Source organism: Gallus gallus, chromosome 3, assembly GCF_016699485.2.
Source record: "Gallus gallus isolate bGalGal1 chromosome 3, bGalGal1.mat.broiler.GRCg7b, whole genome shotgun sequence".
NCBI classification, from domain to species: domain Eukaryota; kingdom Metazoa; phylum Chordata; class Aves; order Galliformes; family Phasianidae; genus Gallus; species Gallus gallus.
Genome location: NC_052534.1, coordinates 106,060,218 through 106,075,283, shown reverse-complemented (window position 1 = coordinate 106,075,283; position 15,066 = coordinate 106,060,218). Strand labels below are relative to the sequence as shown.

The 15,066-nt window shown below is 40.1% G+C and overlaps 1 protein-coding gene across 6 annotated transcripts in view; it reads left to right on the top strand.

Annotated features, from left to right (window-relative positions):
* The window catches only part of KIF13B (kinesin family member 13B), a 122,775-nt gene that overhangs the window by 71,328 nt on the left and 36,381 nt on the right, over positions 1-15,066 (top strand). For all 6 annotated transcript variants that reach the window (XM_003641072.6, XM_004935889.5, XM_004935890.5 and 3 more), the window contains 13 exons: positions 304-514; positions 1,589-1,751; positions 2,703-2,849; positions 3,332-3,481; positions 4,160-4,288; positions 5,572-5,742; positions 6,859-7,016; positions 8,165-8,297; positions 9,154-9,300; positions 10,806-10,835; positions 12,576-12,675; positions 12,993-13,119; positions 14,715-14,770. In XM_003641072.6, the coding sequence (XP_003641120.2) occupies positions 304-514; positions 1,589-1,751; positions 2,703-2,849; positions 3,332-3,481; positions 4,160-4,288; positions 5,572-5,742; positions 6,859-7,016; positions 8,165-8,297; positions 9,154-9,300; positions 10,806-10,835; positions 12,576-12,675; positions 12,993-13,119; positions 14,715-14,770 (1,722 nt within the window). The remainder of the gene's footprint in view (positions 1-303; positions 515-1,588; positions 1,752-2,702; positions 2,850-3,331; positions 3,482-4,159; positions 4,289-5,571; positions 5,743-6,858; positions 7,017-8,164; positions 8,298-9,153; positions 9,301-10,805; positions 10,836-12,575; positions 12,676-12,992; positions 13,120-14,714; positions 14,771-15,066) is intronic.

Here is a 15,066-nt window from a genome sequence, read left to right as displayed (position 1 = left end):
TCCATTTATGTGATATAGTGCTATGTTTACTGTCTAGTACATTCTTCACAATGGATCTCACTGGTTGCTGCAGCCCCTGGTGTAGATATCTGCAGGTCTATACGAAGCAAAGTGTGAAGGCATAGTCATTTGTGCCTTGCCCAAGGCAATACAGAACATCCATACAGAACCTGGGACAGAGCTCGTATTGCCAAGTCTGTCACTTACTCTGTCACTTACTCATTACTTGACTATTTAATTTCACGCTTACTAGATATTCGACCCCAGAAGTTCTAGTTTCTTTATTTTTCAACGTCTGCCTAGATCCTATGCAGTCGATCTTGCAAAGCCTGGAGCAGCAACACGAAGAGGAGAAGAGATCTGCACTTGAACGGCAGAGACTTATGTATGAGCATGAACTGGAACAGTTACGAAGGCGATTGTCACCAGAGAAGCAGCATTTCCGCAGCATGGACAGGTTCTCCTTTCATTCTCCCAGTGCTCAACAGCGTTTAAGGCAATGGGCAGAGGAGAGGTGGGTGATGAAACCTGACCAGCAGGATTGTTTGTTTCAAGTTCCTTAGTGCCAGTGATTTTTGCAAGGTTTAAATTGCATTGCACACCTCTGTCAGCTTTCTGAGAAGACTCCTGCAGATGACTGGGGGGGACAGAGTGAAAATATTAGTTTAAGCACAATCAGATCACTAATGCTGGGAAGATTTTAAAGGAAGAGTGTCTACTTTGTTAAGGAGAAACTCTACTAGCATTAAATATGAGTCTCTTCTGTAAGTTCACGACAGCTGCTGGAAGGTTGTTCTTCCTCCTAACTTGTATCCAACTGTTCGACCTGGGCAGGTTCTGGCAGCCAGAAGATTGCAGAAAGAAAAGGGGGTAAGAGGGTGATACAAAGAATTTAGAACCAGAGCATTGCAAGAGTTGTGTAACAATCACAGAAGGGCCACAGGCCTCTACCTCTTCATAGACAGTTGTACTGAGTGTATTATCTTCTTCCTCTGAATGGTCTTTGCCAGCTTTACTGACAGAAGGAGCAGCTGCAGGAGGAAGATGAAACTTTCCCTAAAACAATGAGTATGGTGAAAGATGTAACGAGAAACACAAATCTAATTTAAGGAACATTTTTTGAAATGCAGAGTACTTGAGGCAGTCCAACAAGGTGTTAGCTGTCTGTCTAGAATATTCTGTGGTGCTGGATTCCTGCACTACACTGTTGGTGCTCTGATACATTTGCCAGGGAGGGCGGTGAGCAAGTGGGTCATGATGTCTGAACAAATCTCCCTCTGTAAAATGGGACATCCACATCTGTGCCGGGAAAGCTCTGGAATAAGCCATGTAAGTACTGACTGTTCAGCAGATGCATGGAGAAGTCTCCAAAGCTGGCAGTATGCTGATGTCCATATTACTGAATTCATACAGACTACCTTTTTTTTTTTTTTCCCCCAAGAAGAAATGCCATTTAATTTGCCTAATTTTTGTGTTAAAAAGCTGAGTATTGACTTTTTACCCATCAAGCAATCCTGTGCTTTGCAGTCAGTTTCAATACCTAAATGCCATTTTCTTCTGTCTTTCCCTGCAACAAATTGCCTTTTAGAGAAGAAATGTTGACCCACAGCCTGAGAAAGCTGCGAGAGCAAATTGTTAAAGCCAATTTGTATGTGAGAGAAGCCAATTTTATTGGAGAAGAATTGGACAAGCGGACAGAGTATAAAGTCACCCTCCAGATCCCAGCTTCAAGCCTGAATGCCAACAGTAAGGTAATGTAGCCATAATGGAACTAAAACATTGTTCATGTAGTTTGTCCCTTGGAATTCGTATTCATCTTATTCTGACTAATGGTCTAGATAGTTTGCATTGATGTTGAAGTTCTCATTTGCTTCTGTTTCAGAGTGACAAAGTCCATGTAGATTAGGTGATAAAATCCATCAGGGTGATAAAATCCATGTAGAATCCATCTACTAAATGTGTTTGCTGTCATCTTATAGGCATTTGCCTTTGCATCATGATAGTGAGGTGAGAAATTGCTGACATCCCCATTGTACATGGAGGAGCTGGAACTGAGAGAATTTGGGTGATTCCTTCCAGATATCTTAAACATTTTGAAAGGAGGGAACCAAACCCAGACTTCTCTGTTGCAGGCTGGCTACCCAAGCTGTCTTATCCTTTCTGTTCTTGAGGCCAGCTCAAAATTTTAGTGATAGTAAAGCCATCATCATCAGTACAGTAGATGTATTTTAAGCCAAGATTAGAATTGTTCTGAGTTGCTTTAGAAATTTCTCTTGTTTACTTGTTTTTCTTGCAGTCTTCTGGCATGTCCAGAAACAGGACGTTAGTAAAGCCTTGTGAAGCATTTCCCCTCCATAAAGTGTTTTCAGGAGTTGGAATTTGCCTTAGCTAGAACTTCAGGCTGCTGTAACTTGGGGATATTTGTGAAATGCCTAAATAGTCCTATTTGTAACACTTATCTAAGGTGAACATCCACAGAAACTACTGCCTGTGGCTGGGATGAGACATGGCACTTAGACTGAACGGGAGTGTGCTGTGACAGCCAAATTCAGGCTGTCATGCTTGAGCTCAAATCATTAAGCTGTATTAAAAAAAATAGTCCAAACTTTGCAGAGGTATTCACAGTTTTTTTATTGTTTGTAAACTGTTTTTCATTGCTGTGACATAGGATCTGCATTCATCTCTCTTTAATTGTTTCTCAGAGAGGTGCAATCCTCAGCGAGCCTGCTATTCAGGTGAGAAGGAAAGGGAAAGGCAAACAGATTTGGTCACTGGAAAAGCTGGAGAATCGACTAGTAGACATGAGGGATCTTTACCAGGAGTGGAAAGACTGTGAGGAAGACAACCCAGTAAGTAAAAATTACTCCAGTCCTGTGCCAATAGAATTATTTTCCTATTCATTTCTTTGGTTAAGTAGATGTAAGAGAATATTCTGGTTCTGGAGGAATGGTGTGGAGAGAGGGAGGGAAAAGGCTGAGGTAACAGTTTCTCTTAGCCTTTATTTTGCTAGTACTGAAGCAATCTTTAGCATTTCATTAACCCTTATCCTGTCACTTTGATGCTTGTTTGCATGCGTAGCTCAGTGCAGTAAGGAAACATAACCAGAGCTGGGGCTCAGGCTGACTTCTCCGAATCTGACAGTGTTGGAGAACTTGTTGAGGACAGGCCTTAATAATACTCTGTCCAAAATTACAGTTGTGTTTCCATTCTTCTTGTGTCCTGAGCCGGCCTCTTGCTTGTGTCCCTTTTTCCTGTTAGGCTCATTTTGTAACACTTGGATAACTGTTGTGAAAAGTTTGTTTTTCTCACGTTTTTCTGCATTTGGTTAAAGGTGATGAGAGCTTATTTCAGACGAGCTGATCCATTCTATGATGAGCAGGAGAACCACAGCCTTATCGGAGTAGCCAATGTCTTTCTTGAGTGCCTGTTCTATGATGTGAAGCTACAGTATGCTGTTCCGATCATCAATCAGAAGGGAGAGGTTTGTCATTTTTCCATAATCTATTTCCATAGATTTCCATAATCTTACTCAACTGCTTATTTACAGTCTGTGGATCTTAATACTAGTATATGGTAGATATTTTCCAGTTTCTTGCACGCAAGGTTTCTGGGAACAGTTTGGGATTGTGCAAGTCTCATCATGCCTTACTCAAGTTCTTGAGGCTTCAGATTCCAGCACAGTGACTGTGAAAGACAAAAGCTTTGTGTGTACCCTCCAAAGTGAAGCAGCCCAAAATACATATTAGAACCAGTATAATCTACAGGTCTACTACCTTTCACTGACTACTGTTCATAAAAGGCTGTTAAATATAACACAACAGAAAATCTTCAAAGACAGCTAGAGCAAACATTCTGTGTGCACTCTGTGCCTTGCATCTGCACTTTGCAGACTCTCCAGAGACTGATGGGATGGTGAGTGAGATTGCAGCATACTGTTCCCAATGTCCCTCTAGTGCCTGATGATTTTTAAAGAAGAAAACTCCTTTACAGCAATAGTCTTTGCTCCAAGCTTTCTTTATCTGGTGCTACAAATGAGCGTTGCAAGACAATAGAAAGGAAGAAAATGTCAGACTGGAGGCATCAGTCATAGTTATCTGAAAAGGGATTGATTTGTCACTGCTCTCTGGCACACACATCATCTGTACTCCTTTTTCATCAGGTATCTGGTCGTCTCCACGTTGAAGTTGTTCGAGTGAGCGGAGAGATAGACGACAGGTTGGTTGGTGGTGAGGATAGTCCTGATTATTTCAATGAAAATGACACTCAGGAGAGAAAACTTGTCTGCAGGGTGAGTTCCAGATATACCCCAACCTCGTGAGTAACCTCTCTTTTCATCCCATTTCAAAAAACACAATCCCTGGTGCGCTGACTTCTGGACATTAGATACCTCATTGAAATCTTGTGTGTAATGTTCATTTCCAGTATTCAACTACACAGAGAGAGTTCTAACTCTAAACTTGCTGATAAATAATATGAAGTGGTACAGATGTTTCAGGATTAAAAGAAACCTGACAGTCATTTAGCTGTGTGCTATGTACAGAGTTCAATACTTCAGATGTATTTGTTTTCGTGGTCTTTGTTCCCTTCAGCCTCCATGATTTTTTGAAGTCTGCAAGGTATTCATTAAACTGTATTTATATACAGGTGCATACAATCTTATCCCAGGCAGTTTTATTGTATTCTTAGAGGACATGGAAGATCTGTGTGCTGGGATCGGAGCTGTAATATCTAATTCAAAATCAGTCAAAGAATCTGATAAGCTTCCTTTGTTCTGTGAATCATTCTCTCCATTCTTCTCTTGCAAAATATTCAGTATTTTGTGAAATATATACAGATGTGTTTTGTTTATTAATAATAAAAAGCAAGTGAGCAAGGAGGATCTATTGGGAATTCCCTGTGATAGTAAAAATGCAACTTAGGCCAAGCTCCTCAATAAGGGAGGCAAAAAGCACTGCAGAGTCTGACTTATTTGACCTTAACATGACAAAGAGGTAAATAGAAATGTATTACATGAGATGTGGCTGATGCAATGATTTTGTTTAGAACAGATGTATTCAGAAATTGTGGTTTTATTAAAGAAGGGAATGGGTGGGCGGGAACATGCCTTACTTTTGTGTTGTCAGGGCTGTTTTAATATTATTTCCAACATAAGGACAAGAATATCTTCAAAGAAGGGACCGGCAGAATAAGGGAGCTGACTTTGGTAGAAGTATATAATTTGTCTTGTATCCTTAAATTATGACTTGTGCTGCATCTCTCCATTATAAGTAACTGAAATAATTTGGTGTATTTCTGAAACGTACCGTGCTAGTTTTTATTCCCGAAAATACGTCATTGCTGACATCTAGTGGCCATTTTCAGCTGATGCACTCAAAATGCAGCCTCCAGTGGATATCAGTGCAGAGATGCATTGTTAGTAAGCTTTTTTTTTTATTCCCAATAAGCCTTCTTAGTTATCCTTTGCAGGGGAACAGAAGAACATTGTTCTACCAAATGAAGTTCCAAATTCTATGAAGAGAATTTAATCCTGGTGGATAAGTTCTTTTCCTTTCTTTCTCATCTCTTCTCTAGATTAAAATACTTCAGGCAACAGGTTTGCCACAGCACCTCTCCAACTTTGTGTTCTGCAAATACACATTCTGGGATCATCTGGAGCCAGTTAATGTTGCACCTGAGGTGGATCCTTCTTTATCCCCCATCAGCAAGGAGCCACGCTGCATGGTTGTCTTTGATCATTGCAACGTAAGTATATATGTTTTTCTATTTTATTACTGGAACCAAAGCGGGCTTACACTTGCATAACACTGTTGGTTGCACATTTGTTCTTGTTATTATACTTTGTGAGGCTGATACCCTAATGCCATTTTCAGAAAGAACTTGTCCTTGTAATACACAGTTCATTTGTATGAAAATCACTGAAGGTGATGAAGTAGATTAATGAAGGAAGGCAGTCCGTTTGGCGGAGACTGATATTAGTTTACCCAGAGCAAAAATGCAGCTGAGTATGAGTGGAAGTGTGATACTCTTCTAAGTATATGTCTACTTCTGACCTCATTGTTTTCCATTGACATCAGTGAAGAGAAATGGGCAGTACTGGAACTTGCTGCCTTTCATCTCTAAGTAGGTGTTGAAGTTAGATAGAGTATCTTAGAACAGGCTGTTTCCTTCTTTTCACTTCAGAGCAGCTAGCTAAGTGGAGGCACCTACAATAGGTGATCTCAGAATCATAGGATAGCTCAGGTTGCAAAAGACCTTCAAGATCATCAAGTCCAACTGCAGCCTGACCATACCACCCTAACTCTAACAACCCTCCACTAAATCACGTCCCTGAGCACCACATCCAAACAGTTTTTAAACACATCCAGGGATGGTGACTCAACCACCTCCCTGGGGAGCCCATTCCAGTGCTTAACAACCCTTTCTGTGATGTCAGAAATCAAGTTAGATTAATCCCAGGCAATCACCTGAGTTCTCTTCTTGTTCTTCCTCTCATTTGTTATTACACTGAGCAATTAATTCAATTCATTTCTAAAGTAGATATCGTATCCTCTGATGTGTTTGGAGTTAGATTCTAAGTTTTAGAACATAAGATATTTTTTAGAGGTTGGATCAGGGCTTGGACCAGGATACGGTCATCATACTGCTTGTTCTGGAATTTTTTATTTTTAAGCAGGTCTTCCATTGTTGCCTTGCCTCCTGATTTTACAAATCAAGATGACATTTCTTCCTTTCCTCCACATTGTATCTTGGGAACTAGGGTAACTTTACTACATCCTTATGTTAAAGTCAAGACAATAAGTCTCTAAGCCTAAATCAGCGTTGTGTGGTGACAGTCATTAACCTGTTTGTCACTTGCAGGAGTTTTCTGTAAATATTTCTGAAGACTTCATGGAACATCTCTACGATGGTGCTCTGGCAATTGAAGTGTATGGGCACAAGCAGAGTGGTGACCGCAAAAATCCAACCCTGTGGGATTTGGGAATCATTCAGGCCAAAACACGGAGCCTTCGAGACAGGTAAATACAGAAAGTGGGGTTTTGTTTTAAAAATCTGGAAAATCACTGTCTGAAGGGCTTGATTTTGAAGCAGATTTGAGATAAGTAGTCAAATTTTGAACTGAAAAAAAAAAAAAAGAGACTATATCTGTTAGCCTATTAGAAATAGACTATTGGGGGAACCAGAAAGAGCTATCAAGTGTAGAACAGCAAGATGGTTGTTCTGACTGTACAGTGATGTATTTATTCAGGGTCAGACTCCTGTTTGTTCTTGGACATGAGGTGTTATCACTGTAATGTTTCCATTGAAAGAGCTGTATTACTAATTACATCAGTTAGGGTAAATATTGCAATAAGACAGTAATTCAGGCTGAAGGGTTGTGTATTTTTTTACTGGCAACCATTTGTCATCCCCAAACTAAGTTTGGTAGCATTTTCTTACACATAAGTTGTTTTGCCTCTCCTATTGCATGCAATACAGCTCTGAAATTTAATTTAGGGGCAGTTGTTTCTCTTTTTCTTTATTTCCAGCCTAAGAATTTGTTGAACATGTTGAATATTAGGGTATATATGGGAAAATATAGAAGAAAAATCGAGACAATATGGCAAAGAGAAGCTGTGTGTTACGAAATAGTTACATTTGGTAGCTGAGCAGTACCTCTCTCCTTAATTTTGAGCTACTAAAAAGTGAGAATTTAAGCTCTTGCGAGAATTTCAGAGAAAGCAGTAGTATGAAGTAGCTCAGGAAGATGCCTTCAGTCTTGAAAGCTTGTGAGACAATGTCATTTTCTTTTGGCTGTCTTTTCTCTGGATTTGATTGCCATCAACAACACTTGATCTCTGTAGATCTGGTAGTTGAGACCAGAGCTTAAATGTTAGAATCTAGTAGAACTGGTTTTCATAGTTCAGGGAAGAAAAGGCTTATTTCTGATGGTTGACTAAAAGGGCTGTCAGTAAAATGTATTATTTTTTTAAATGTATTAGCACAGCTAATAACCCTGTGTGGTCACAAACAGCATCTATGGAAGTGTTTTTTCACTTCTTCAGTCTGTGGTCAGGGCCAAAGGTTGGGCTTTTTTTTTTTTTCCTTCTCTCTTTTTCTTTCCTTCTCTTTTTCTTTTGGCAGAAAAAGAAAGAAAGAAAGAAATGGCATTTGATGTATTTTGCAGGTGGAGTGAAGTGACCCGAAAAGTAGAGCTCTGGGTTCAAATTCTAGAGCTGAATGAGAATGGGGAATACTGCCCAGTTGAGGTGACTCCAGCCAAGGATGTTTGCACTGGAGGCATCTTTCAGCTCAGACAGGTAAGGTGGCACATGCAGGATTTCAGTTGTGAATACAGACTGTGGGAAGCTGAGAGGGCTCTATTTTGTGTGGATACAGGGATGGTGTCCAGGTTGCTCTCAAGCCTAGACACTGAGTATAGCCTTGTGTAAGTGGTGTCCTTCTGTGTTTTGTGAAACTTAGTATGTGTAAGTTCTTATGTAAAGATGATCAGAGGCTTACATGAAATTTTTTGAGGTCCAAATTTCCCCTTATTTGATGCTTTCGGCCAACTATTCATTTTCTTTTGAGTTGTACGTGCATTACATTGTTAGTGCTCAGCTAAGCACTTCATATTTTTAGGTGACAAGCTATTGCCAAAGTAACACCAGGAATTAGTGAAAGTTAGATACAAGCTGTACCTCTGAGCTCTCCAACTGCTTTGATTTTTCCTATGGATTTTATCAAGGAACAGTATTGATAGCATCAGCAGGTAGGCAAGAATTTGAAGTTGAGGAAGCCAAAGTCAGGAAAAGGTCACTTGAACTTCAGTAGCTCACTGAATAAGACTGTTTTCTAACAGTCTAATGGGTAAGAGGTCCAACTTTCTGCCTTCAGAAGTATTAAAAATCCTATAGCTACATGTTCTGGAGGATTTTCAAAACAAGGAAACTGAGTTGCTGAATGCTGAATTTTTTCCCCATGAATACCTGAATCCTGTAAACATAAATGCTTGCAACAGAAAGGGTATCTCCTGTACAGGGGATCACTGAGGTTACAGGACTCACAAGAGCGTAATAAAATGCTGCTTGCAGATGAGTGCCGGTAGAGGTCTCTCTTTGAACATTTTATACTCTGTTGTTGTTGACAAGCATTTCACATTATTCTCTTGGACAGGGGCAATCTCGAAGAATTCAGGTTGAAGTGAGATCTGTGCAGGAATCTGGGACCTTGCCACTGATGGAGGAGTCAATTCTATCTGTTGGAATTGGCTGTGTTCAAATAAAACACGTTAAGTCACAAAAAGTACCTGAGATTTATCAGGTAAGAGTCTGAATGTGTCTTATAAGCTACTCATATTTTCAAGACATGTAAAAGCTTAAGGTTATGCCCCAAGTTTGTTACAGCTGAAGGCAACTGCATTGCTTTTGAGTTTTGGCTGATTTGCAGCAGGGATAGGGAGGCTGTTATCTAACCTACTAGATAGATTTGTGTATATGTATAAAGCAACAAAATGAATTGTCAGGATGGTTTTGATAGGTGATACTGTGAATTATGCAGGATGGTCTAAGTGCATGTCTTTCAGAAAGTGTTGTAGAAGACATTCCTCTTAATCAAAAGTCATTTTATGTGACAAAAATGTTATTTGGAATGCTACCTTCTGGCTCTGCTCTGGGCTGTGCTGCTTTTAATGATAGGAAACACCCTTAGCACACTATTCAAGAAAAGAAAAAGCCAAACCTTCCAAAATTCTTTAGGAGTGTGTCCAGTAGATTTTACTTCAAATATTAGGTATGACAGTATGCCACATCAGACAGAACTGGAAAAGCACAAAATAGTCAGTTCCTTCAAAAGGAAGGACTTCAGCTCCCCTTGAGGAAGAGCCTGAGCTGCCTCTGATGCCGATAACCCACATGGGAAAGAGCTATTGAAAACCATGTTATATTAGTTCTGCTGCTTACAATAGCTCTCTGACTTGAACATCTGGATTTTTAGTCCCCTCATTAGCATTTCTGTATCTCAAGTAAATCAGTATCTGTAATGTGAAAGATTTTCTAAAGAATTTGAACTAAGAAAATGCCTCTTCTATATGGCTTTTTAATTTTAGCTTAGCTAGATTTTTGCTTTCATTACTAAGATACAAAAGTAGGCTCCAGTGGCTTGTTATTACTTAAATAGATAAGTAATCACTTAGGACTGGAGACATTGCTGCTGTTCCGTTCCCTGCGCAGCAGTGGCAGTTGTGCCTGTTCTCAGTGCAGACAGCTCTGCTCGTGATGCACATCAAGAACAAAAGGTGGTGTCTCCCATCAGAAAATAATGGCAATCGGAACGTCTTGAAGTCTACCTTGTGGCTGCTGGTGTGGCAGACAGTTATTCCACCTCCTCAGCAATTGGCTTAAATGCTTACAGTTTTTTCCTCTTTTTGCTACAGCAAAGTTGCCTTGAATCCTTTATGTCAGATGTTGTAAAATTCATACTTAAGTCTTGCAGGTAAAAACGCAGATTTTTCTTTGCTCTCCAGGATCAATAGGTTTCAAGTTGTTCTGCTTTAACACTTACTTCTTAGGGCTACTTGAGTAGTCCTGCTTCTTCCACATATGAAGAATTTTAGTAGCTGTGTTCATGTGAAATTTGCATTTATTTTTCAGTTGTGTTTAGACACTAGCTGCTGATAGCAGCAAATCTGTTTAATTCTGTGATCACTGCTAAACTCAGACTTTTACAAATGACTGCTAACATTGCTTAAAGTAGCAGTACCCTTTGCTTTAAGTGTGTTTCCTGCTGTCAAAAAACATTATTGATGTGGTTTTCATGTTTTGACTTAGGAAGAAGAGGATGAAATGGACAGTTACCAGGTAAAATTTCTCTTATGACAAACTGGGATATTTTCAGATTCAAACATATTAAAGGAAGATCAACATTTTATCTTTGCTGCATCAAAAGCTTTTCCTCCGAAGATGGTAAAAAACTGAGACTTGCATAGGTTGTTATGCTACAAAGCCATATGGTGGGTTAGAGAGGTAGAAACAAAAGAGTAACATATCTTAACCTGTATTTCAAAAGCACGGTCCTGTTGCTTTTCATTTTCTGTTTTGAGTGAAGGACGGAGTCTTCATTTTGACAAATTATGGATAGGTTGAAATGTTCTTAATGTAGACAAAGAGGAAGCACAGTGGTGTTGAAAATGCAATCAAAATGCTTCATACTGTTTCACACTATGGATGTACGTGTGAGACCTAAATAAACTACTGAGTAATCAACCCCTGGGCATGTGAGAGTGGTTCTGTTTCTAGAACCCTAAGATGGCAGTGAGATAAACACTGAAATTTGCATGGTAATGGTTTGATTTCTTCTTAAATGTATGTGTCACTGTAACACAAGCCTTACAGGAGAACTGATGAGGTACAATATCTGTGATGTATGTTTCACCTTCTTCTGAATAACTTAAGCAAAAACACTTCATCATCATTGTGGATCTCAGCTTAGTATAATGTGAGCAACAAGATACCTAGGTTTAATGCTCCCTGACAGATCCTTGCATACTTGCAGGGGTCTGCAGGTGAGTAATAAAAATGTAGTTTGTAATCTTGCATCCACTCATTTTTCTTGACAAACTATTTGCTGTAGCTTGTTTTGGAAGGAAAGTGAACTGTTACTGCCTTAAAAGAAGCTTCTCTAAAGGCATGCCAGAGTGGATAGCTCATCTGTGTGGCACCCAATATACTGCATGTAGAGTATCATGCATCATTTCTGAGATTTCTGTATCAGAGACAAATGAACTGAGTGTTCTTGCAGATACACAGGTGTTTTTTGAAGGACCTGAGCACTTAAAAGGCTCAGGTGCCAATGCCACAGCTAGGGATAATGGCATGATATGGGTTAGGAATGGATTCCTAATATAAGGCTGCTAAACACTAAGCATGAGTAGTGAGCCATGAATATGAGCTGGAGTTGCCAGCTCTGCTACAAGGTCATGGCTGCCAAGTTTTAGATAAGGTTTGAGCAAAGAAGGTGGATAAGGTGAAGTATGCTCAGCTGAGCACTGGGTAGCACAAAATAACAGCTGGGGAAAAAGCAATGCCTTAAGCTGTCAAGCTAAAATGCTAAGAAAGCTTTTTTACCTTAGAATCATAGAATCACCAAGGTTGGAAAAGACCCACAGGATCACCCAGTCGAACCATTCACCCATCACCAACAGTTCTCACTAAACCATGTCCCTCAACACAACGTTCCTTGAACGTGGTAGTCAAACAGTGTAACAAGTTACCCAGAGATGTTCTGGAGTTTCCATTCTTGGAGATACTCAGATCCCAACTGGATGCAATCCCAAGTAGGCTGCTGCAAACTGAACCTGCTCCGAGCACAGAGCAGGGCTGGACTAGGCAGCCTCCCTTCCACCCTCAGCTATTCTGCATTGCTCTTTAAGCTGTCCTCTAAACAAGAAGAGTGAAGTGATTCAGTGGAGGTCTGCTCTCTTTTTCCTATCTGCTTCTTGTGTACAAGATGAACAGTAGGGTTGAGGAAACATTTAAGCCACAAATAGGAAATATTGGCTTTTCTGAGTCAATAATTAGTATGACTTCTTTCCTGTACAGGATAGGGATTTGGAGAGGCTCCGTCGGAAGTGGCTGTGTGCCTTAACAAAGCGGCAGGAATACCTTGATCAGCAACTGCAGAAACTCGTTGGGAAGCCTGGTAAGCAAAATGCACTTGAGATAACGACAGTGGGAGGCTGAGGCATACACATGCACTTCTAATGCATTGTAAGATCTAGAAAAGAAGGTAGTGAAGTGTTGAATCTCTGTGTCCATCACTACTTCGCTTTCAGTGAAACAGAAGTTAGAGAAGCCTACGCACAATTCAGTTGCTTTCGATGCTGTGCGCTTCTTTGTGTGCTGAACTTCTGAACAGAGTAGGTTTGGTTCTATTAAGATGGTGTAACATCAACACAGGGTAATGGCACGGAGTCAGAAATGCTCTCTGTTGTCCTTACTGACCTATTGCTTCCCCAGATAAAACAGAGGATGATGCTGATCGGGAGGCACAGCTTCTAGAGATGAGGCTAACGCTCACTGAAGAAAGGAACGCTGTAATGGTGCCTTCTGCAGGCAGTGGGATCCCTGGAGCTCCAGCAGAGTGGTACGAACATGCGTTGCCATATGCAAGAGTGAATGTAAAAATGATGCATGGCTTATTCCTGACTTGAATCGTTGCCATTTTGTTGCTTTCCTTACTCTGGACTCTACGCTGCATGAGGAAAGTTGTTAAAATTAGGGCTCTTGCTTACATTATTTTATTAGGCTGTGTATCTGAAATCCAGAAATGCTATTTAGTAAACGAAACCACTATTGATCAGAGAGTAATTATGACCTTCTGAAGAAACGGGATCAATATTTATTACCACTGCACTTACCGTTCTAAAAAATTAGCTAATATGTTAATTACCTAGTTCATTCACTTAAAAGGCTACTCTGTCATAATAAAACTGCATCTACAGGAGCATTTTGTTGCGCTCCTGGTTGAAGTGCAAAGTTTGTTTAGTCAGCAAGTGTTCCATGTAATTTTCTAAACATTAAAAATAGTAAATTACACTACACTGAGCTTGCCGTACTGTAGCAGCTGTGAGTAACAACTGCAGATAAGGAAGCAAGGCTGCTTTGCTTCAAACCTCAGCATTGGTTGCTTTCAACTTTCTGCAGTGTTTTTCTGAGCAAAAGTCTGACGATTTTTATTGATGGAATTGACTGTCATGGGGTTTTAAATGGAGATTTGTTAAAATTAGAATCATAGAATCCTAGAATGGCCTGGGTTGAAAAGGACCTCAAAGACCATCTAGTTTCAACCCCCCTGCCACAGGCAGGGTCGCCAACCACTTGACCAAGCTGCCCAGAACCAAATTAGTATTTCTGAAACATAAAGATGTCACATGCTTTATTCAGGACCATTGTCTTCTTGGGGATGAATCTATTTTGAACACATTTTCTCCAAAGGAAGTGTTCAGTGTGGCCCTTAGTGTGACCTCATACATCATATAAAAATCCAGCCTGCTCTTATTCACCATAAAATCAAGTCCAGGTTTGTCGTGAGATGGCTACAGCCTTTCTACAGCTGCGACGGCAGCGAGGTGTCTTTTAAAACGTCTTTGATGCTTCATACTATGTTTTACCACATCAGTAATGTCATAGCTTTAAAGTGCGAGGCCACAGGATACTCAATTTTTAAAACAAACAGAGCACAACCTGTGTTTTCCCTTAATACACACCGTGAAAAGCGTGCCTTCTGTGGCTGCTTGGGCTCTTGGACAGAGAAACAACTGTCCTGTGGCAGCATCAATGGAAGCTTGGGAACTTTGGTGCTGGATTTTCCAACCAACTCTGCTGTCTTCGCTGACATCAATAATGCAGAGGGGTTTGCATTTCATAAATGTGTATGTCAGAGTAAGTAAACTTAATTTTGCTATTAGCATTTTAGAGGGAGAAGACATTTCTGAAAGCAGAGGTCAAAGAATGTAATAATAGTAAGAGAGCCGGTATAAAAGTAGTACCAATTTAGTTGAGACTCTGAATCTGCAACAGTAAATTAAAATAAAGCTGTTTGGCAAGGTTATCATTGGTCTGACTTGGAATTGCAGTTGTACTGAATGTAATATTCTGTGAGCTTTTATCATCAAGTACGTGTGCTGGGTAAATCTGCTGCAATTTAAATGCCGCCATTGTCACTGTCTTACATTTTAGGACTCCCGTGCCTGGTATGGAAACTCACATTCCTGTTATTTTCCTTGACTTGAATGGTAAGTGGCTCTTAAAAGGACAGAGTACTTTGAAACAAACTTTGTACAACCAGTGATGTGGTAGAATTTAAAGCTAGGAAAATGATGAAATGCCCAGAAGATCAGGTAGGTCAGTTTGAAATGACACATTTTGCACTGAAACATATTGCTGAATGTTTCACAACACACAGCCTTATGTATGGAAGGGACTGTGCATTTAACAACCCTACTGCTCTGCAGATGTTTGATCAGTAAGAAGGAAGTAGTAAAATGAGCATACCCAGCAGGATGAACAGCAATAGATGATGTCATGAAAA